Source organism: Macaca mulatta, chromosome 1, assembly GCF_049350105.2.
Source record: "Macaca mulatta isolate MMU2019108-1 chromosome 1, T2T-MMU8v2.0, whole genome shotgun sequence".
Taxonomy (NCBI): Eukaryota; Metazoa; Chordata; class Mammalia; order Primates; family Cercopithecidae; genus Macaca; species Macaca mulatta.
The window spans coordinates 110,262,323-110,285,159 of record NC_133406.1 but is presented as its reverse complement, the minus strand read 5'-3'; the positions used below and the strand labels follow the sequence as shown (position 1 = coordinate 110,285,159).

The window sequence follows — 22,837 nt, the reverse complement described above, 5'->3', positions numbered from 1 at the left end:
ATTCTCCCTTCATCCACTTCCTACAGTCTAATTGAATCCCTCCTCCTTCTTTGACCAACGAGAAGTCCCTCTGGTTGTCCAACTTCCACCTCTCCAGCTGCAACATCGTCATCCTCTAGCTCAGCGAACGCTCCCTCCCCGCTGCTCCTGCCCCCACCCCCCCACCCCCAAGCCCTCGGCTTCTCATCCGCTGAACGATGTCCTACTTCGCTCGTCCTTGCTTTCGCCGCTGCCGCCGGGAGCCAACGCAAAGAAGGCAGCGGGTCCCGTGACCGTCCCGAGCCCCCCGCGCTCCCGACCAGGGGGTGGGGGTGGCCCCGGGGAGGGCGGGGCAGGGGCGGGGGGAAGAAAGGGGGTTTTGTGCGGTGCCGGGAGGGCCGGCGCCCTCTTCCGAATGTCCTGCGGCCCCAGCCTCTTCTTGAGCTCGCGCAGTCCCCGCCGCAGTCTCAGCTGCAGCTGCAGGACCCAGACGTAGACCCGGAGGAGACCCCCGGAGGAGGCTACAAACTTCTCAGTGCCGCGCCCCAACCCCAGCCCTGGGTAGGTGAGTGCCTCCGCAGCCCCGCCGCCCGCCCTGGGGTCGGGGACAGAGAGAAGGGAGTGCCCGCCTGGTCTGCGCCCCCCGCCTGTCAGCCCTTGCCTCGAGGCTCTGGGGCACCCAACTCGTCGACTCCTGACACCGCAGCGGGGTAGGCTGCCGGACAGCCCCGAGCTCCCGCAGCTGCTGCTGCCATCTCTGATCTACACGCTTCCAGCTCTGCCAGTGGCAGCCCCCCTGCTGCTCGCAGTCTGATCAGCAACCCCTAGGGTCCTCGCGTCTTCCCTGCTGCGCGCTCCTGTCCCAGCGCGGCCCCCTAGATTTCCGACCTTGTCTCAGGCAGGGCGGTAGCGGTCGGGATCAGTCCCTGCCTCCGTTCCCCACGCTGCAGGCAGCTCCAGGAGCAGCGGCCAGCAACCCTTCTGGGGACACCTTACTGTAGTCCGGCAAGACAGCCGATCAGAGCCGCTCTAGGAGGTGGTCGGGGTGCCCATTTCGGCTGGAATCCCAACTCGGCTCCTTGCTCTGTGACCTTGGGGTAGTTAGTTGACTTCCCTGAACCTCGGGTTCCTCATTGTTGTAATGAGCAAAATATAAATAATCTTTTTCTCACAGTTGAGGCTATCCACAGGAAGCATTTAGGAGAACTGGCTCAGGTAGACATTAGCAATATTCCAGCTATTAGTTGGAATTCCGTTACCACTATTGCATTCCTTCCTAGCACTGCCAGGAAGTCCAATTCCCAAGGGCCTGGGAATTCCCTCTCCCAGGTATTTCCATATCCTGTATTCCCCCACCTATTAGAATAGCTCTGCCTACATGGTTCTAATAGGACCAAGAGATTGGCATCAATTCTGAGGGGCACCATTATTATCTGCATTACTTAGATTGCAGATGATAACAGTAAGATCAGGGAACAGTGTTACCCATAGACCCACCCACAGTATTACCAATGCCTATGTTGTTATGGCTAACTTTGCTATTTATGACAGCATCATCCACATTTCAGACTCTATACGAGAGGGATCTGCAACAGCTCGGCTGGTGACATTGCTAATAGTATTATTAGTTGTGCTTCCAATAAAAAGGACTATTTATATGATAATTGCAATTACTCCTACAGGCCCTAAGGCCCCGCTGATATCTTGTAGGCTCATGTTGCTCCTCATGAAGCTGCTAAGGGGGTAGCAGAGAGCTTCACTCCTGCTATAGCCAAAGCTCTGGCTTCTTTGGTGCCTCCCTGCTGACCCTGCTGAGTGCTGGAGCTCAGTTCCTATGGGACAGGCCTTGGCTGCCAACTGATGGGTGTTCAGCATGGAGGTGGTGGATGTGCATGCCTACACACACACACACACACACACACACACACACAGAGAGAGAGAGAGAGAGAGAGAGAGAGAGAGAGAGAGAGAGAAAGAGAGAACCTGGTCTTAACTCTCTGGGTTGGGTCTACGAAGACTGTGAGTGAGATGGACATCCAGGATCAGACAGAAACGATGTGACAAGAGGAAAGTTTCCTGAACAGCTCAAGAAATTCAAAACAAGGGCAGAGATAAAGAGGCTGGAGCAGAAACAGAGAGGGGGATGTTGTGGCATCAAGGGAAGGGACAGCATGACTGCTGAGCTCTCCGGGTTAGAGACGGAGAGGTGTGGCCTGCTCTGGAGGGAGAGAAGATGAAATGGAGGTGAGTGGTGTGTGGGATAGAGAAGGCCACAGAACTCTGGACCCCTAGGTTCCGAGGCTGGTACCAGATGTGGGGAAGTCTGAGTTTCCTCCGGGCTCCTAGCTGCACCTGGGAGGCTAAGGACCGAGACTGGAGAGACAGAGCTCTCTGAGAACTGCACGGGGCTGCCCTCTTGGCGTCACTGGTCAATGACTGCCATTTTTGGGGTCAAGGGTAGGTTGCCCTCCATGTTCCAGAGCAGTTAGGTCCTCATTGGCCTTAGACCCTCTTCTATCACTCTCCCACTGTCAGAACAGAGGTGAAAGAGTGGTACAGGGTGTTGGCCCCAAAGTGACTCCAACTATATGGGTTTCTGGGCCGCCTGTCAGAGAGATGGGAGCCAGGTCTGTGAGCAGCTCCAACTCCAGCTCCAGCCCAGAGAGAAGGGAGGGAGGGCGCCAGAAGGGGGCCGGGCCCAGGCCTTGGCACAGCTCAGATGCACGGCAAACAATCTTCCCAGCACCCGGTGGGCACTGGCTGCTCACGCCCAATGGTCCCCACTCCAGCCCCAGAACAGTCCTCTCAAGCACCCCCATGCCTGAAGCTGGTTTCAGCACCTCTAATCTGGCCCCATCAAGAACCTCCTCCCTCTCAAAGGTCAGAGGGAGGCCCTAAACATCTGGTTGTGCCACCCCTCTCCCAACTCTGACCCTAGGAAATGATACCAAGACACAGTGGGGGAGATGGAGGTTATGATGGCAGGGAGGTGGGAGGATCCGGGGAAAGTAGGAAATTTCCCATCAGCTCAGGCTTAGGAAAGTACAGTGGCAGGTATGAAGGCAGAGGCTGAGAGGGCAGGGAAGATGGGGGATAAACAGTGGGCCTGGAATGGGAGTGCACAGCCAGTGGAATAAACCTGATTTCTAGGAGTCCTGCCTATAGTCTAACCTTCAATTCTCTTGCTGCATCATTGGCCTATTCCATGGCAGACGTGGATCTCCATGCTCTTCTAAGTTTAGCCCAACCCTTATAGATGATGTAGCTCTGAGCCTTCTTTCCTGGGAGCACATTGCCCTCGTGCCTGACTTTTCTTTGCTAGGGATCCAGGGTCAGCCCTATCCTTCTCTGAGCCTGAGTCTCCATTTCTCAATGTCAGGCCACATCCTTTTTATGACAGTGTAAGCGCTTCGAGGAATATTCTGGGTTCTACAGTTTCTGATAGCCAGGGGTAGGAAGGGGTAGCCCCTCCCATTTATTCTCACCCCCCTTAGTCCACCCTCCAGCCCAAGGCTTTCACAAAAGTTAGGGTGGGGGAAGGGAGGGGCTGGACAGAGGCCAGACTGGCAGAGACAGGGGCTTTGTCCCAACTGATTTCTGAGCCAAGAGTTCCGGTGGGAAAGCCCGTGCCAGGCAGAAAGGAGAGGCTGGGAAGAAGAAGGGAGGAGGCAGCCAAGGAAGGGGGATGGAGAATGTCGGGGAGTAAAGAGAAGAGTTTCCTTACAAATAATGGTGGGGAGGAGGTAGAGGAGATGGTGAGCTCAAGAGAAGTTCTGCTTACTTGTGTTCAGTCTAGAAGGCCCTCCTGGAAAAGGCCAGGTGAGTATGATGTCCATGGAGGCAGGGACCGTCTAGAAGGCAGGAAAGGCTAGAGAGGCACTATGGGAGAAGGCTCTGGGTTCAAGGAAGGAGTCTGGCACTGGGAGGAGCAGACAGAATTCTGAGTATAATAGCACCCACCATTCATGCTATATACTGAGCTCCTACTGTGTGCCTGGTGCTATACATTTGTACAGGAGTTTTAAGATACAAAACACTCTCAAAGCACATGGTTCCATTACAACTCATGGAGGTAGTAATGATGATGCTCTTTTATAAATAAGAAAATAAAGGCCCAGAGAAGGTAAGGAGCTGGCTTAGGTCACACAGTGAGTTGACTAGGACTCAGGTCTTGGTTCTGAGAAGGAATCCCTTGGTGGGAAGATGGGGATCAGAAACAGAGAGTCCCTGGTGATGTGAAGGTAGGGGACTTCTGGAGCCAGGATATGTGTGAACCCACATGGGTGTAGTAGGGAGCCGGGGGAAGTCCGTCTTGAAGTCTAACCCCATCTTTCTTTCTCATGTCCTTCTGTCAGCCTGCAGCATGGCCCAGCTACTCCTGCCCCTGCTGGCAGCCCTGGTCCTGGCCCAGGCTCCTGCAGCTTTAGCAGATGTTCTGGAAGGAGACAGCTCAGGTGAGCAACCCCACTGGGGGTCACCATCTCTGTCTTGTTCAGTCCTAACCAACTGCTTCCAGGCTTAGGGGCCCCAGAAAGAGAGAGAATGGGGAGGGTTGTGGGGAAGAGTCCAGGCTGGAACACTTGGAAATAAAGGCTGAGCTGTGAGCATCTGGTAGATTGGAGAAATCATGGGGCAGGACTAGCGAGGGGCACTGGGTGCAAGGCTTTGGGTCCCTAAGGTGGAAGATAGGGGATCCTGGAGCTAGCAGGTGGGAAAGGGGTGGGACTGGGAGAAACCCTGAAGGAGGCCTTAAAGGGAGCAGACCGGGAAACTGGGCTGGAGGACTCAGGGGGCGAGGTTGGAGGACCCTGGGGTGTGGTCTAGGAATTTTGGAGAGGAAATGGAACACTCTGAGAGCAGGGCAAGGAATCCGGGGGCAGAATTGACTGGGAGACTTTGGGGGATGGGTTTGGAGACCGTGATGGTCCTGGAGGACCCAGAGGTAGGGCTGCAGGACCCTGGCCCCTGGTTCTAGAGGGGCCGGGGAATCCTGGGGCTGGAAGGAGGGATCCTGGATCGGGGCTTGCAGCCCACCGGGTGGGACTCTGAGGGTCTACAGTGTTAAGTTCTAGCCGGCTCCACCCGTTCACAGAGGACCGCGCCTTTCGCGTGCGCATCTCCGGTCACGCGCCACTGCAGGGTGTGCTTGGTGGCGCCCTCACCATCCCCTGCCACGTCCACTACCTGCGGCCGCCGCCGAGCCGCCGGGCCGTGCTGGGATCTCCGCGGGTCAAGTGGACTTTCCTGTCCGGGGGCCGGGAGGCAGAGGTGCTGGTGGCGCGGGGAGTTCGCGTCAAGGTGAATGAGGCCTACCGGTTCCGCGTGGCACTGCCTGCGTACCCAGCGTCGCTCACCGATGTCTCCCTGGCGCTGAGCGAGCTGCGCCCCAACGACTCAGGCATCTATCGCTGCGAGGTCCAGCACGGCATCGATGACAGCAGCGACGCTGTGGAGGTCAAGGTGAAAGGTGAGAGGGCAGGGAGGTTCCCAGAGGGAGGGAGGGAGGGAAGGGAGGAGTCTTGCCCTCGGGGAGCCCACAGTGTGAGAGGGAAGCAAACGTAGCTGGAAGGCGCAGCCTGGGTTGGAAAAAGAGTGAGGAGACACAGGCCTCCTTTCTCTCTTCAGGTAGAGGAAATTCTCCCCACCATCTAACTTAAGTCCCTCATGCTGTAGAGTGAGCACAATTGAACTTTACCCCTGTGTACAGAGGAGTGACAAGGAGGGTGAGGGGAGGCCAGTGTGCTGGGTGCTCACCTGGCTCCGGGGTCCTCTCTGCCCCACAGGGGTCGTCTTTCTCTACCGAGAGGGCTCTGCCCGCTACGCTTTCTCCTTTGTTGGGGCCCAGGAAGCCTGTGCCCGCATTGGAGCCCACATCGCCACCCCGGAGCAGCTCTATGCCGCCTACCTTGGGGGCTATGAGCAATGTGATGCTGGCTGGCTGTCGGATCAGACCGTGAGGTGGGCAGGGGCTGTGGACTGGGGCTTCTATTTGCCCCTGAGGTGGCCATGGCCCCTCTTCTGCCGGGTGCTGCCTGATGCGTCAGGCCGGGCACGCAGGGCTCTTTGCCTCTGGGGGATGAGGCTGGTCTGAGGAGGGGAGGTGAGGACCCTGAGCATGTGCATCCCTGTAGAGCTAGGAGGACAGCGAGCTGTCAGCAAGTGGCTGCACTGTGGTGGCAGTGGGGTTCAGTAGAGTCAATATGGGCTGGCTCCCTGGTGAAAGCATCTGTACTAAGTGATTCTGTCCTTCCTCCCCAGGTATCCCATCCAGACCCCACGAGAGGCCTGTTACGGAGACATGGATGGCTTCCCCGGGGTCCGGAACTATGGTGTGGTGGACCCGGATGACCTCTATGATGTCTACTGTTATGCTGAAGACCTAAATGGTGATTAGGAGTGAGAAGTTCCCAGGGGACAATCTCCTACCCCCCATGCTGCCCATAGGTCCTCCCAGGGCCTCGGCAGGACTTTACTATCCCTCCTAAGTTTAAGGGTGCAAGCAGGAGTAAGGAGAAAATTGGTGTCCTTCTCTCCAAACACTGTCACAGAGGCAAGCTCATGATCAAAGTCTCAGCCAGGTGGCAGGACACCGAGTTTAACTCATCTACCACCTGCTGGGTGGTCTCTGTGCATGGCTTTGCAGAATGAGAAGTCTGGGCTCCATCTCTTTGAGCTCTAATGTCCATCTTGAGGTTCTATTCTGATTTTGATCCTAGAGTAGTTGACTCCCTGCCACAGATGAGGGAACTGGAGAAGCTTGCCCAGGGTTCCCATGGGAGACCAGAGTGGAAGGAGCTACCAGCTGCCTGGTAACCCAGTCTTCTCTTCTCCACCTAGGAGAACTGTTCCTGGGTGATCCTCCAGAAAAGCTGACATTGGAGGAAGCACGGGCGTACTGCCAGGAGCGGGGTGCAGAGATTGCCACCACGGGCCAGCTGTATGCCGCCTGGGACGGTGGCCTGGACCGCTGCAGCCCAGGGTGGCTGGCTGATGGCAGTGTGCGCTACCCCATTGTCACACCCAGCCAGCGCTGTGGTGGGGGCTTGCCTGGTGTCAAGACTCTCTTCCTCTTCCCCAACCAGACTGGCTTCCCCAATAAGCACAGCCGCTTCAACGTCTACTGCTTCCGAGGTGAGCCCACCTCCCTGCAGAAGCTGAGACCAATCTCAGAAAGGCAAAGTTGAGCCCTAAAAATCCTACCCTAGTCTGATCAGTTTAGCTCAGGGCTTTGCCATTTGCCTGAAGGGGTCGTGGGTGAAATCCAGCTTGTCATCTAGGGTTCTAAATCTGGGCATGCCCTCTGGTGTGGTGTCTGTCAGCTGTTTGGCCCAAGGAGTGCTCACCTTTTGGCCTCTCCTTATCTGCCTTCCCACCAGTAGTCCATGCGTTGTTTGCTCCAGCTGGGCTGCTGAATAAGCTCCCATTTCCTGCCAGCTTATTGGCAGAGCAGAGTTGACCAACATTCTGTGAATTCAATGAGTAATCTGCTCAAGTTCTTCCGGTCAACAACCAAATGCCCTCAGGAGCCCTCTGGAGGATTTCCAGAAACTACAGCTTAAGAAAGTGTCAGATCTTTAACTACCAAATACTGGTGGATGGACTCAATTCCCCCTAAAGGGAGCAGGACCTTAAGCACAGTTGGGAATAGAGATAGCTTTCTGCCCACGTCTTATGGTTTGTTTTCGGGTTTTTTTGAGACAGGGTCTCACTCTGTTCCCCAGGCTGGAGTGCAGTGGTGCGATCATGGTTCACTGTAGCCTCAACCTCCCTGGGCTCAAGGGATCCTTCCATGTCAACCTCTGGAGTAGGGGGGACCACAGATTTATGCCACCATGTCTAGCAAATTTTTGTAGAGATGGAGTTTCGCCACATGCCCAGGCTGGTCTTGAACTCCTGGGCTCAAGCAATCTGCCTACCTTGGACTCCTGAAGTGCTGGGATTTATAGGTGTGAGCCACTGCACCCAAACCTGCCCATATCTTATGTTGGGAGCTGAGGGGGAGGCAGTTTCTGGGACCCTCAGAGGCAAAAGGCCGAGGCCAAGGGTAACTGACAATAAGACAGGCATTGCCATGGGGTGTCTGGGTCCTTCCCCAGTTGTAAGCCTGAAATGCTGTTACAAGAGCTGGAAGCAGAAACGGAAGGAGCAGACACAGCCTTCACCCTAAGGGAGCACTTGGTCTGAAGGATGAAGACACAGCTTTTGCCATGGGAACCCCCAGTCAAAGGGAAGACAAGATGCTTCACTCCCGGGATGAGGAGAGACTGAGAGAAAAGCATTACTACCATTGGGACAGATCTGTGGACATATCTGGCTGGGGGCTGGGGAGGGGTGGGCAAGTAAAAGTCCATAGGAAGACAGGTCCATCTGAAAAGATCTCCTGGAACAGGGGTAATAGTAGTAGTAGTAGTAGTAGTAGTAGTAGTAGTAGTAATAGCTAAAACTTCTGTGTACTGGCTATGATTGTGTGCCAAGCCAAGCACTGTTTTGGAAAGAAATGGCCTGGATCATGAGGAGGGTCAGGGGAGCGGGAATATGACTACAGTTGGGACACAATTGGTGGACGACAGAGGCAGCAAGGACACAAGGTCTGGTGAGGAGTAAGGCTCACTGGAGCAGGTGATAAGGGCAGGGACTCACTGTCCTGTCTTGCCTGGCTGAGCACAGACGGCCTTCAGGGCTTTTCTTAGCCCAATTCCACCTTCACTTCATCGGTGTTCTGCTCTTGGCTCCCTTCCCCAGAGGACAAGTAAACCATTCTAAACTTCTGGTTATTTGAAGGGAGTAGGTCCCAGAAGGAGGTGGCCCTTTCCCTAGCCTACTTGCCCCACCACTGAGATCTTCAGGTAGTGCCTGAAGTTATTCCTGCATTCTGCCCTCCAGCTATCCTGACGAAATGACAAGCCTCTCCCCTCCTATTTCAAGAATTTTGGAGGCTGGGTGCAGTGGCTCACTCCTGTAATCCCAGCACTTTGGGAGGCCAAGGTGGGTGGACCACTTGAGGCCAGGAGTTCAAGATCAGCCTGGCAAACATGGTGAAACCCTGTCTCTACTAAAAATACAAAAATTAGCCAGTAGTGGTGGCGCATGCCTGTAGTTCCAGCTACTTGGGAGGCTGAGACAGGAGAGTCACTTGAATCCAGGAGGCAGAGGTTGCAGTGAGCCGGGATTGTGCCACTGCACTCCAGCCTGGGTGACAGAACGAGACTCTGTCTAAAAAATAAAAGAATTTGGGGATGGCTGGGACCCCTCACACCTTGCCCCAAGCCCAAGATCCCAAAGTACTAAAGCTGTTTCATCCATCTTGCTGGCTCCAGCCCCTCCCCCTAGGGAATATCTCTCACTTGAGCCTTTCCTGACCACTCCAAAGTAGTACTTTCCATCATTCTATCTTCTGACTCTGCTCAAGTGTTCTTTATCTTGTAACATTATAATATATGTTTGTTTGTCGTCTGTTCTAGAATATAATTTCCCTTGAGGGTAGGAGGTTTGCTGTTTCGTTCTACACTGTATCCTCAGTGCCCAGGAGAATGCCTGGCATGACACACAGTAGGCACTTGATGAATGCTTGAGAAATGAGTGATGAAGTTCTGGGATGCTCCCTGCGCCCCAGTAGGTGCTCCACTGGGAAGATGTGAGAGAATTGAGAGAATTCCCTGGTGCAGGTTGTGACCTGGGAGGGCAGAGCTACCTATTCAGCCTCGCATCAATACTTTCCTCCTGCCACAGACTCAGCCCAGCCTTCTGCTATTCCTGAGGCCTCCAACCCAGCTTCCGACCCAGCCTCTGATGGACTAGAGGCCATCGTCACAGTGACAGAGACCCTGGAGGAACTGCAGCTGTCTCAGGAAGCTATGGAGAGCGAATCCCGTGGGGCCATCTACTCCATCCCCATCATGGAAGACGGAGGAGGTGGAAGCTCCACTCCAGAAGACCCAGCAGAGGCCCCTAGGACAGTCCCAGGTAACTCAAATCCCTTATCCTAAGGACGTCTTGATTGAAAGAAGTTGGGGGCAGAAGAGGCAAGCCTAGGTTGATGCTCACGTCATGGATGGCATGACTCTGCCCTGTCCTTGCTCAGCAGCTCAGGGGTGCAGGGCACCTTTCCTGTCCCTCTCCCAACCTTTGTTTTTCCAGTAAATTCCACCCCCAACTCTATGGAGCTAGAGATGCTTGCACCAAGGAGCCGCGCCCTGGAAAGGCGTGGCCTCCCTTCTTTGGTCCCTCTTCCACCTCACACACCCAAAACAGACTAGAGTTTTGACAGAGTAGGAGGGAGATGCAATGATCATGTTCTCCGGGGCTAATGATGGCTCACAGAGCCTTCTCAAGTGTTGCCTCAACAACGTAGCTGGGGTCAAGTTCTTCCAGTGTGGAGCAAGGATCACCCGTCCTCAGGGCGGGCTCTTCCCTATTCCCCAGGGTTCACCCTCCCCAGCCCCACTTTTCTCCCCTTCCCTTTTTTCTTTCGGTCCTCGGGCGGGCGCTGTCCCTGGTGCTGAACCGTTTGTGCTTTGCTTAGAATTTGAAACTCAATCCATGGTCCCGCCCACGGTGTTCTCAGAAGAGGAAGGCAAGGCATTGGAGGAAGAAGAGAAATATGAAGATGAAGAAGAGAAAGAGGAAGAAGAAGAGGAGGAAGAGGTGGAGGATGAGGCTCTGTGGGCATGGCCCAGCGAGTTCAACAGCCCGGGCCCTGAGGTCTCTCTCCCCACTGAGCCAGCAGCCCAGGAGTCACTCTCTCAGGCGCCAGCAAGGGCAGTCCTGCAGCCTGGTGTATCACCACTTCCTGATGGAGAGTCAGAAACTCCCAGGCCTCCAAGGGTCCATGGACCACCTACTGAGACTCTGCCCTCTCCCAGGGAGAGGAACCTAGCATCCCCATCACCTTCCACTCTGGCTGGGGCAAGAGAGGCGGGGGAGGAAACCGGTGGTCCTGAGCTATCTGGGGTCCCTCGAGGAGAGAGCGAGGAGACAGGAAGCTCTGAGGGTGCCCCTTCCCTGCTTCCAGCCACACGGGCCCCTGAGGGTACCAGGGAGCTGGAGGCCCCCTCTGAAGATAATTCTGGAAGAACTGCCCCGGCAGGGACCTCAGTGCAGGCCCAGCCAGTGCTGCCCACTGACAGCGCCAGCCGAGGTGGAGTGGCCGTGGTCCCCGCATCAGGTAATTCTGCCCAAGGCTCAACTGCCCTCTCTACCCTACTCCTTTTCTTCCCCCTGCAACTCTGGGTCACCTGACCTGTAGTCCTTTAACCCACCATCATCCCAAACTCTCCTGTCCTTTGCCTTCATTCTCTTACCCACCTTTACCTATGGGTCTCCAATCTCGGATACCCACCTTGTGACTTCCATCCCAGCTCTCCGAGTCTTCACCCTGTGACCCCAGCCCTGCCACTGACCATCTGTGACCCTTCCTTGACATTGGGCCCTCCACCTGTGGCTCACATCTCACCAGTCCCACAGAGCATCCTCAGGCCTCTCCAGGGGTCCTCATCACCTATTGCAGTCTTCAGGGCTCAGCCTATTTTCCGCTACTCCCTTCCTCCTCCTGTGTGCCGTCCCCTTTAGCTGCCTCCCATTGATCTCAGGGAAGCCTGGGAGTCCCTTCCCCATCCCCCAACCTCTGGAGTCCAGGAGAACCAGTACCCCCACAGAGCCTTAAGCAACTACTTCTGTGAAGTATTTTTTGACTGTTTCATGGAAAACAAGCCTTGGAAATAAATCTCTATTAAACCGCTTTGTAACCAAGCTCTGGTACCCTCTGTCTCCATCTCCTGCTGTCCATCCCTCTCATTCCATGGGTCTGTGTCATGAGGAGCACTTGGATGCTTCTTCTCTGGCTCCATGTCTCTCCCTCTGTGTGTGTGTGTCTTGGCCTCTCTTCCTTTTTCATTTTCAGCTTCTCCCCTTGTCTGTCCTGGCAGTCTAACAGCCCTCATTGTTCCCCCAGCCTCTCCTTCTCAGGCCCGTCTACACTTTCCTTCCTGGCTGCTGAAATTCCAAAATGTGACTGTACACATTACTCCTGGAGAAGTCATCATCCATAGTCTGAGGCAGTGCTGGGAGTTGAGTCCCTCACTCCTGATGAGGAGAAACCCCTGCAGCCCAGGGTGCAGGGGTTGTGCATTTATATTCACTTCCAGTCCATCTTGGTGGTGCCAAGAGTCATAGTAACTGAGGGAACTGAGGGTCTCTCAGCATAGAGGCAGTTCCCTGGCATTCAGGTGCCTTCACCCCCATCCCCTAGCCCTGCATCTCAGCAGGGGGTGGTGTCTAATGCTCATCCCACTACCTACAGCTTTCCTCTTCTCCACTAACTCCTGCACTAATGACCATTCCCTACTCTCCAGAAGGAATGGCTTCACCCTCCCCAAACCCAAAGGGTCTCAAAGTACCTAATGCTGGAGAAGACACAGATTGAAGAGCAAGTGATGGAGAGTGCGAAGGAAGGAGTCAGGTTCTGGGGTCTGAGAGAAGCCCTCCCTACTCAGGAAGGCTAAGATTCCCAGTGGAAGTCCCTGGGGAAGGCTGGGATTCCCTCAACCCTAGGACCCCTGTCTTAGATGGATCACATCCTGTGTCCCACCCAGGCTTACCCATGTCAACTGTTAGGTCCCTGCACAATTGGCCTTGGAGTTCAGCCCTGTGGGGAATAGGGAGGGGGTTTGGCGGGAAAAGGAGCACAACTGGAGGTATCTACAGTATCTTAGTTCCCCCACCTGGAGGGTAAGTGGGAGGTCTCCTTGACTGCTGTTTCAATGGAAAGGAAGGGAAAACTTTCTGGTTGTGCAGAGTACTTGTCCCCAAAAAGGGAGAGGGAAGATGACAAGAAGAAGCATTCTTCACTTGACTCTGCCTGTGCTGGGTTCAGGTTCTGTAGCCCACAGCCAAGGGGAGGGACCCATGGCCTGGGTAGGGGACCAAAGACAAAGTTTGAGAACCTCTGTCCCCCAGGGTTGGAGGGTTGAATGGGAAGGAGCAGAAAGGACAATAGGAGGGACAGGAAAGTGTGAGGAATGGGAGGAAGTTCAGGATTCTACCCTCTGTGGGGCCTGGTGCTTAATGGGTTAAATGAAATACCTCTTCCTCTGGGGTTGGGAGGTGGGCAGCACTACCAGCTGGGAAGAAACTATTGGCAGGAGGGAAGATGACAGGAGGAGTGGTGCTGGAAAAGCTGATTCATTTCACCCAAAACAGATAGGTCATCCCAGCAAAATTCTTTGAATCGACTCCAGCTTCTCCTCTCTCCGCCCCTACTGATTCTCACCAGGCAGTGGGATCTGTGGCCAGGCCAGCGTGAAGCATTGTGGGCCTTGGCCATGGCTTCTAGAGGTGGATGGTAAAGTCTGAAGGGTTCTGCCCTGGAGTGGTTTTGCCTCCCATGGCTGAGGGCCTTGACCTTACCATTGCTGAGGGCCATGACCTACACAGTTGTTCTGTGGAGCCATCTTCCCCTGGGTCATCTGAACCAGAAAGAATTGGAAACTGACAGCTCCTATAGCACCCAAGCGCATCTTAAGCACAGCCACATCCTACCCCAGGATCCATAGAAAAAAAGTCCAGTAAAGCAGATGGCTTAGCCAGATGGAGCTAGAGCCAGGCAACAGATTGCAGACCTTCAGGGTAGTGTGTTAGTCTAAGAGGACTGCCTGGAGGAGAGGAAGCCAGAAGGAAGGAGTGAGATGGATTCTAGGTTGGAGAACCTGCAGAAGGCCCAAAGTGGAGTTGGGAGAGGGAGACTGGTAAGTGGAAGAGTCTGTGGATATAAGAAGGGGAGGTGAGAGGTTGGGTGATGTTGAGAGAAAGCTGCATGTATGAGGCCAGTCAGCACTGCAGGACAATGGGAGCTGCTGCAACTTAGTTCCTAAGCTGGGGGAGAAAGGGCAGGGCCTAGAGTGAGGAAAGTGGGCTGGATCTCCACTAACAACTTCTGGGGCTGGCTGACTGCCCAGTGGACAGCAGGAAGAATGGTTAGTATTCACCTGGACCACACCAATATCAGGTCTCAGGAGCAGTCAAGGGAGACCACCCTCCACTGTTGCTATGGTAATCCTTCTGTTCCCTCCTTCACTTCCATTCATTCCACCTGGACTATACAGAACTGTGCTGGGACCTGGCACAAAGGCAAGGGGGTGTGGGGCTAAACTCCAAGCCTAAAGAAGGAAAATGACCTGCCCAATGTCACACAGAAGCCAGATAAGAGTTTAGAGCTATAACTTTCTGTGCCCAGTATCTTTCTCCATCATGGGTCTGGGTTCTGAGGGCCCTCCTGGCCACTTCTCCCCAGTCCCTTTTGGGCTGGGCTCACACTGGTGGCCATAACAGTGGCTTGCACAAGGCCGAGCCAGTGCTGAAGTGGGGAGCGGGAAGAGGAAAGAAACCCAGAACTCAGGGCTGGGTTGTGACCAGAGACAGTCTCTAGGGAGCACTTTTAGGGTGCTGTTATAGCTTTCAGGACAGAGAGACCAGGGCTGGGGGACCCTCTGCACCCTCTCCTGGAGGGCTCAGGCTGTAGAGTCGGGCTGCCTCGCTCCCCCGGCCTCACTTCTTTCCCCCTCTCAGGTGACTGTGTCCCCAGCCCCTGCCACAATGGTGGGACATGCTTGGAAGAGGAGGAAGGGATCCGCTGCCTATGTCTGCCTGGCTATGGGGGGGACCTGTGCGATGTTGGTGAGTGTTGAGGGATGGGGCACAGGTTTGAAGCCTGGACTCTGCCACAACGTGCTGCTTCTGGAAGGGGGAGGGAGGACATTGGTTTTGACCTTGTCATTAATGAGTCCCTGCTTTAGGCAAGTTGCATAACTTCTTTGAGTCCTACCCTCAATTTTCTTATCTAAGTGAAACCAAAATGCCTCTCATAGGGGGTGCATTTGAGACCAGTGCAAAGCATACTCCTGGCATTTAATCGGTGGTCAATACATGACAGGCTCCATTCTCCTGGAGAGGAGAGCACTGCTCGGTACGATGGAGACTCAGCCCAGAACTCCATCCCTCACCCTGGTCCCTGTCTCTCATAAAAGACACCAGCGCCCCTGCCCAAGAGCCCCTCTAGGCTCATGCTAGCCCCCTCATTCTCTACTAGCTCTTTGACACTAACCCCCTTCGCCCCTTAGTCCCGCCCCTCTCAGCCTGCGGTAGTGGAAGGAGACCAGCCCCTTCCAGGGGGACCTGGCCCTCTGGGTTTTGGTGCCCTAAGATTCCCGTCCTTCTGTGCCGCAGGCCTTAGCTTCTGCAACCCGGGCTGGGACGCCTTCCAGGGCTCCTGCTACAAACACTTTTCCACACGAAGGAGCTGGGAGGAGGCAGAGACCCAGTGCCGGATGTACGGCGCGCATCTGGCCAGCATCAGCACGCCCGAGGAACAGGACTTCATCAACAGTGGGCTGGGGACAGGGTGGGAGGGACCCCCCGCCCGCCATGCGTTCTCCCTCTCACTCGCCTAACCGCCTTCCTCATTAACCCATGCACTCATTCCTTGGTTTTCTCAAGCGTGCATTCCCTCACTCACTCGTTCACTCGCCTTCTCGTTCTCTCTCCCTCCTTCCCTAACCTACGCTTAGGCAGTGGCCTTCGGGAACGGAAAGTGGAGGTTCGCGCAGTAGAGTGCGCCTGTGTGGGCCGGGCCGCCGCGCAAGGGGCCGCCTTCAGTCCCTCCAACCTCTCAGCTCTCCGACCTCCGTCGGCCTCCCCCAACTCCAACTCCAATCTTGTTAAAAATTTTTACTCTTTTTCCAAAACTCCCCTTTTCTAGCCTGGATTCATATCTTCCTTATTTTCCCACCCCTATTTCCCTGCTTTCCATCTGGCCCTTGAGCAGAGACTGGAGGGAGGTAGAAGAACCCGGGAAGGGCGGGTGCTGGATCGCGGGTTAGGGTTTCCCAGGCAGTCACCGCAGACCGCCCGGGAGCGGGGAACGGTCGCCATCTGCTGGCGATGGCGCTCACTGCACCCCTTCGTCTCCCTAGACCGGTACCGGGAGTACCAGTGGATCGGGCTCAACGATAGGACCATTGAAGGCGACTTCTTGTGGTCGGATGGCGTCCCCCTGGTGAGAGGCCCCAGTCGACCCCCACCCCCCGCCGTCTAGCTCACTTCCTCTAAGCACTTCTGTTCCCTACCGCCCCCACCCCTCCTGACCCTGCCCCCTTCTTTTTCCGGCCTCCTTCCCTTTCTCGTGCCCTTTGCCTCTTCTCCCTGGGCTCTCCTCCCTTCCTTGTGTCCTCTCTCTTCCCTTCTGGCTCCCATTCTCCCTCCCCTAAAGTCCTTGCCCTCTCCTTTCCCCTTCCCCGGGAGGTCCCCTACTCTCTAGCCCTAGCCTTCCCTCTCTTGGGGCCCCGCACACCCGTCCTCCTCCCCAGATCCTCTAGGCCCTCTCCCGGTACTCCTGGTGTAGGAGCTCCTCACCACCTCCTCCGTCCCCCTAGCTCTATGAGAACTGGAACCCTGGGCAGCCTGACAGCTACTTCCTGTCTGGAGAGAACTGCGTGGTCATGGTGTGGCATGATCAGGGACAATGGAGTGATGTGCCCTGCAACTACCACCTGTCCTACACCTGCAAGATGGGGCTGGGTGAGGGCAGGCAAAGGAGGGTCCCAGCAAGGAAGTGGAGGGGTGGGTTAGGGGACCAGGGCAACTGATGTTTGTAGACAGAGAGTGCAAGGCTACATAGAGGAGTCACAACGTGTTCCAGACCATGGGAGAGCTAACAAGTTATATGGGTCCACTCTGAATCCCTAATTTTTTTTGTCATGTTGTGGCCCATTTTTCTCTTCCCCATGGAGATTCTGGGAACTGTCACCCACAGAGCCAGGCTCCCAGTTCCTAACTATCTTCCTTTGCAGTGTCCTGTGGGCCACCACCGGAGCTGCCCCTGGCTCAAGTGTTTGGCCGCCCACGGCTGCGCTATGAGGTGGACACAGTGCTTCGCTACCGGTGCCGGGAAGGACTGGCCCAGCGCAATCTGCCGCTGATCCGATGCCAAGAGAACGGCCGTTGGGAGACCCCCCAGATCTCCTGTGTGCCCAGAAGACCTGTGAGTGACAGGAGGAGGCAGGTAGGAGTGGGAGACAGTAGCCAACGGTAGCCCTGGGCTCCACTCTCAGTCCTGCCTGTCACTGGCCATGTGACCTTGGAGCAGTCACTGCCCCTCTCTGAGGCAAAGGGGGAAAGGTGGGCTGGAGGCTCTCGGGTTCCTTCAGTGCTGATGTCTGATAACATGCAGCCACATTCCGGGCTCTCGTGGGCTGAGCAAGAACATCAGAGGGCAGGCTCTGAGGAGAGGAGCAGCCAGGGTGGAGGGTGAGTGTTTGTCTTCCCCAGGCCCGAGCTCTGCACCCAGAGAAGGACCCAGAAGGACGTCAGGGGAGGCTGCTGGGACGCTGGAAGGCGCTATTGATCCCCTCTTCCAGCCCCACGCCAGGTCCTTAGGGGGCAAGGCCTTGAACACTGCCGGCCACAGCACTGCCCTGTCACCCAAATTCTCCCTCATACCCTGTGCTCCTGCCACCACAGGATGTCACAACATGACTAGAGTCCGGGTGATAGTTCCTGAAGGGGCTTCTGGGAAATACCTGGGAGGCTCCAGCCCAGCCCAGGCCCTCTCCCCCTCCCCTGGGCACCAGATTTTCCATCAGGGCCGGGGTAAATCCCTAAGTGCCTCAACTGCCCTCTGCCTGGCAGCCATCCTCTCCCCTCCATTTCTCTGGGGAGCACTGTGCCCACTCATTCTGGATTTTCCAAGGGAATGGGCTTGCAGGATGAACTGTCTGTAAAACCAACAGGAAATAAAACTGTGTATGAGCCCAAGCAAGTTGGACGCTTCTGTGTGTATGTCTGTGACAGACAGAGAGAGGTTAGGTTGGGCAGGGCCTCGCAGGATACATAGAGCTTCGGGATTTATTCGCTTCCAAAGGTCAGAGATGTCCCAAAGATGTCAGCAAGTAGAACAGTGCCAGAATAGCTGCCAGGAAGTACTTATGGAATGAAGGAACGCACAGGTGCTGGGGGACAGCTGGAGTGATGCAGCATGTGTGCAAAGAGATGGAGTGCCTGAGTGCCTAAGAATCAAGTGGACGTCAATGAGCTCTGTCCTGGGAGGGAGAAGGGCTGGGGTCCCAGAGAGGAAGGTAGAGGTTGGTGCCTTGGTATCCCAGTTCTGAGCTTCCGGAAGGGCCTTCCCTCGTGGGAGTGTGAGAGTGAGGGTGATGGGAGAGCTCCGCTGGCACTGCAGCACGTCTGGGGGTTAGGCCGCAGGAAGGTTTACGTCCAGCAGAGAAGGCAGAGATGCAAGAAATAGGGAAACAAGCTAAAGGCCAAGGGGAGGTTCCCAGCCCTGCGGCGGACTGGGCTCCGGGGAACGACCTGGGGGCCGGCACAGGCAGCGGCCAGCAGAGGGCGCTGCGGACCCAGCGCGGCGCTCTGAGAGTGCCGTGTAAGCGTGCGCCGAAGGAGACGGGCAGAGGGGTGCGAGGAGCCCCAGGATCCCGCCAGGGGGCGCCGCGGGCTTGCGTCCTGAGGAGGCGGGAGGGGAAGGGGGGTGGTTGGCTATGTAGGGGGTTGGACTTCCGGCCAGGCTTAGCTGGCCCTGGGGGCTGTGAGTCAGCGGAGGTTGAGAGGATGAGGTCACTCTGAGAACTGCAGAGAGTGACCCAGCGCCCGCGTGTGTGTGTGTGTGTGTGTGTGTGTGTGTGTGTGTGTGTGTGCGCGCGCGCGCGCACCCTTCTCCCAGTGCACAGAATTGTTGGTGAAGTGCATATCAGGATGCAGTCTGTCCTCATGATGAGAGAACATTCCTGCAGATCCTCAGTTAGGCACACACAGTCACACATAGGCACACACGTGCACACTGTCGTATGTACACACTCCTGCATGTGCCCACTTTGTTACAGCACATCACCCACAAGGGCAATACTTATTCCTTCTCTGAAGCCAGTAAAATCCAGAGACAGGGAGACAGATCCAGAGGAACAAAGACTGATAGTAATACCGGGAGACCCAGAGATAGTGGGCAAGACAGGCAGACACAGGTTCAATACAGCTCTGTGTTGGTGGGAGCTGGGGCTCTCCCAGGCCATCCCTGCCTAGCTCCTGGCCCTTCCCCACCCTATTTCTAAACTTGACACCAGCTGGTCTCTGATATACCAGTGTGACCTCCCACACCCACCTACCACCACGTTCCTTCCTCACCTCAGGCCTCACCTGCCCCACCTTCTGCCCCCCACACAACTCAGCCCTGCGTCGCTAGGGAGCAGAGACTTCTGTTTCTTAAGGAGCTATAGGGAAGAGGATGATTCTGGGGCCAGAGCAGATCCTCACTTTATCCTGTGTTACCCTGTGATTGTACAGTCAATGCATTTTTAGGGCTCTCAGGGGATTTAGGTGGAACTGAGTGGATGAAGATCAAGGTGGGCCTTTGAAAGTAGGGCCTTAAGAGGAGAAGGCTGGGGAGGGGCAGTGTCTGTCCTTGGGCTCTTAAGGGAGGTCCCCTGAGGTGGAGTTTGATAGTATATTGGATTTCCCCAGAGAGCCCATGGTGGTGAGCTGGAAGGGGCTTTGGTTTCCCATCAAGGCATTCTCACCGACTCTCCCCAAGAGCGGCAGGAGGGCTCCATCATCTTCTCTGATGTATTGATCAGGAGAGCTTCAGAGGTAGACAGGCTGAAGCTGGAATCCTGCCCTGTCCCTGATACCTGCCCGGGTGTTCTGGTGGGGCCCGGAAACGGAAGCCCTCTCCTGGCTTTGTTGGGCTTCCTGGGGAAGGCGGAGCTGGTCCACGGGTGACTCAGCGTCCTGCACAGAGTCCAACCCCTGGCCCAGTCCCTGTGTGTGTGTGCGTGTATGTGTGTCCTATCCTGGCCTTGGGCAGGAGGAATTGGCCCCTCATAGAGTGTCAGCCCCATCTTTGGGGATGTGGAGTAGGGGCCACATCTGTGTCTGCCTCTGCTTCCAGGGCACAGCACCAATCTAACGATGTGCTCACCCCTGCCAAGCCCCTGGACGTGTGGTTAAGCTCTCAGCCTCATTCCCACATGTCTAAACAGGGGTCCCTTTGCAGAGTTTTCAGTTTCCTGGGAATGAAGGAGATCAGAATGTGTATGGAGAGAAGAGACCCAGCCTGGGTGAGATTTAGGGGCTTGAACATTGCCGAGGGGCCTGGCAGCCTGGTGAGATGGCCTTCCAGAGAGCCCCAACTTATTTGCTAGGGCCTCCAGCTTCCTTCCTTCCAGGCTGCTCTACCACACACCTACCTGCCCATTCCTCCCCCACAACCCCAACTCCCACAGCACTGTCCTGACCTCACTGGGGCCTTTGTCCTAGCTGTGAGGCCCTGTCTGTGGGCCTGTCTCCTGCACAGGGAAAGAAAGAGTCCCATTGTTCCGGCTCCCTGCTGTGACACAGCAGCTCCTAAAGACTTCCAAAAATGCTTAGCCCGTCAGACTCCCGTGGGTGAGTGGACTTTCCCTGGGGGCTGCAGCCAGATCTCTGCCTGGAGTGAGGGCCCAGGTGCTGTCTCTCCCAGCTGTGCAAGTTCTTTCAATCCACAGACTGGAGGTCCTTCCTGAGATCTGACTTCCGCTCTGCATTCTGCAAAGCAGCCTACTTCCTCCTGAGAAGGGAGAACTGAAAGAGGCAGGGGCAGAGCATGAGGAAGGAAAGGAAAGAAAGGAAAAAAAGGAAGGAAAAAGAAAAGAAAACAGGAGAAAAGGAAGAATGTGAGGAAATTCCCCCCACTGAGAGACTCTAGACTAGTTAATTGTCTGAGTGGGTGGATCTTGTGGCTTCTGTGTTTATTCCCGGATGCTTCTTCCTTAGTATTTAGAGAGCTTGCTAATGGGGAGGCTGTCGACCACAGGACTGGAATATTTAAGGGGGCTAGCCCACAGTCCCCTGGCCCATGGGTTTTTGTTTCATTTTTTTAAGACAGGGTCTCACTTTGTCGCCCAGATTGTAGTGCAGAGGCACGATCTTGGCTCACTGCAAACTCTGCCTCCCAGGCTCAAGCGATTCTCATGCCTCAGCCTCCTCAGCAGCTGGGACTACAAGGCGCATGCTACCAGGCAGGAAACTTTTTGTTTTTGTTTTTGTTTTTGTAGGAATGAGGTTTCTCCATGTTGTTCAAGCTGGTCTCGAACTACTGGGCTCAAGCGATCCTCCCGCCTCAGCCTCCCAAAGTGCTGGGATTACAGGCATAAGCCACCTTGCCTGCCCTGGCCCATGTTATATAGACCCCAAGTGGCATCTAGGAATTCCTAGTATCACTGGCAAGGGACATCGCTCTGTGCCTCAGTTTCTCCATCAAGGTGAACCGAAGTTCTCTCTGACATAATTTCCTGGCAAGTGAAAGGAAGAAATCCTGGAGAGACCAAAAGACTCAGAAATTGCGCCAGGCACGGTGGCTCACGCCTGTAATCCCAGCACTTTGGGAGGCTGAGCCGGGTGGATCACAAAGTCAGGAGATCGAGACCATCCTGGCTAACACGGTGAAACCCCGTCTCTACTAAAAATACAAAAAAATTAGCCGGGTGTGGTGGCGGGCACCTGTAGTCCCAGCTACTATGGAGGCTGAGGCAGGAGAATGGCGTGAACCCGGGAGGCGGAGCTTGCAGTGAGCGGAGATCGCACCACTGCACTCCAGCCTGGGCGACAGAGCGAGACTCCGTCTCAAAAAAAAAAAAAAAAAAAAAAAAGACTCAGAACTTGGGAAGGGACCAGGGAGGAGGGAGGAAAGTAGGCAGAAGACAGAAGAGAGGTGAAAATGGGGAGACAGGGAAGGAGAGTTGGGTCCCTGAGTGGCAAATGTCTCTCCTTTGTGAAGAGGATGGAGTCCTGAAGACCCAGGAGGGGGCCAGAGCCAGCGGAGCATTCCCCCACTGTAAAGTCTCCCAGCCAGCCTGCCTGGGGCTCTGGGGCCCTGGCACTTGCAAGCAGCTGAGACGGCAGCTGTTGGGAGGGGGTTCCTCGACAGAGGCCTCCTGGCACCTGCCTTGGTTTATTTCTGGAGCCACAGCTGAGTCATGGGGGTGGGGAGAGTGAACGGGACTCGGGGGGAGGGGAGACTGTGACTAGAAGAGAAGGTTGAGGAAGGAAGAGGGCTCTAGGGCCTGGGACTCTGGGATCTAGGGTCCATCCCTTTGGGGCCAGAGCATCAAGTACAGGAGGGACATCCACCTTGGAGCCCCTGGAATAGTGGGGCTTGGGGAAGGCTTTGGGGAGTAGGAGGCAGGGCCTCTACCCTTGAAATGTGGGAGAAGAGACAAGCCTGATCTGGGTGTGGGAATGCTGTGTTAGAAAGACTGAGAGGCCAGTCACAGTGGCTCATGCCTGTAATCTCAGCATTTGGGGAGGCCAAAGCAGGCAGATCACTTGAGCCCAGGAGTTCAAGACCAGCCTAGGTAACATAGCAAGAGCCTGTCTCTACTACAAATACAAAAATTAGCCAGGTCTGGTGGCTTATGCCTGCAGTCCCAGCAACTTGAGAGGCTGAGGTGGGAGGATGGCTGTTGTGAACCAAGGAGGTCAAGGCTGCAGTGAACTAGGATAGTGCCACTGCACTCCAGCCTGGGTGACAGACAAGATCTCCATCAGAAGAAGAAGAAGAAGGAGGAGGAGGAGGAGGGGGGGGGAGGGGAAAGAGGGCTCCCAGCAGGGAGGTAGATGGGAGACCCCAGTGCCATGAGAGAGGAAAGAGAGAGGGCCACATTTTCCTCTGTGGGCCATTCTTTCTGCCCCTCCCTCTGCTTCTGAGCCAAGCATCTCCTCCCCTGGTTCAGCCACTTGAGATTCTTCTCATCCTAGTCTTTTTAAGGTCAGCCTGTAGATTCAGGAACAGAGTGCCTGAGTCCTTTCTTCAGGTACTTGA

At 55.5% G+C, this 22,837-nt stretch overlaps 1 protein-coding gene across 29 annotated transcripts; it reads left to right on the top strand.

Annotated features, from left to right (window-relative positions):
* Nucleotides 1–385: 385 nt before the first annotated feature.
* BCAN (brevican) lies at nt 386–17,788 on the top strand. 29 transcript variants are annotated; one of them, XR_013397024.1, is made up of 14 exons: nt 386–540; nt 4,335–4,433; nt 5,072–5,446; nt 5,763–5,937; nt 6,238–6,365; nt 6,817–7,110; nt 9,709–9,942; nt 10,502–11,143; nt 14,542–14,649; nt 15,199–15,357; nt 15,945–16,060; nt 16,376–16,548; nt 16,821–17,011; nt 17,299–17,788. XR_013397024.1 is itself a non-coding variant. In XM_077942888.1 (14 exons), exons 2-14 carry the CDS (start codon nt 4,343–4,345, stop codon nt 17,404–17,406), a joined length of 2,733 nt encoding a protein of 910 aa, XP_077799014.1. In that variant the 5' UTR covers nt 386–540; nt 4,335–4,342; the 3' UTR covers nt 17,407–17,788. The 29 variants fall into 29 exon arrangements, 11 of the variants coding, with proteins under 11 accessions (XP_077799014.1, XP_014967733.3, XP_077799003.1 ...); XR_013397018.1 differs by having other exon boundaries at nt 16,821–17,032; XR_013397032.1 differs by having other exon boundaries at nt 15,945–16,153; nt 16,295–16,548.
* The last annotated feature ends 5,049 nt before the right edge of the window (nt 17,789–22,837 follow it).

What these genes read in the sequence shown, in the direction of transcription:
- BCAN (XM_077942891.1), top strand. Translation starts at nt 3,672, where the DNA reads ATGTCGGGGAGTAAAGAGAAGAGTTTCCTTACAAATAATGGTGGGGAG. An exon ending in GGCCCCTAGGACAGTCCCAG is followed by an intron (nt 9,943 to 10,501) that starts GTAACTCAAATC and finishes TGCTTTGCTTAG; the next exon opens with AATTTGAAACTCAATCCATG. An exon ending in GGCCGTGGTCCCCGCATCAG is followed by an intron (nt 11,144 to 14,541) that starts GTAATTCTGCCC and finishes TCCCCCTCTCAG; the next exon opens with GTGACTGTGTCCCCAGCCCC.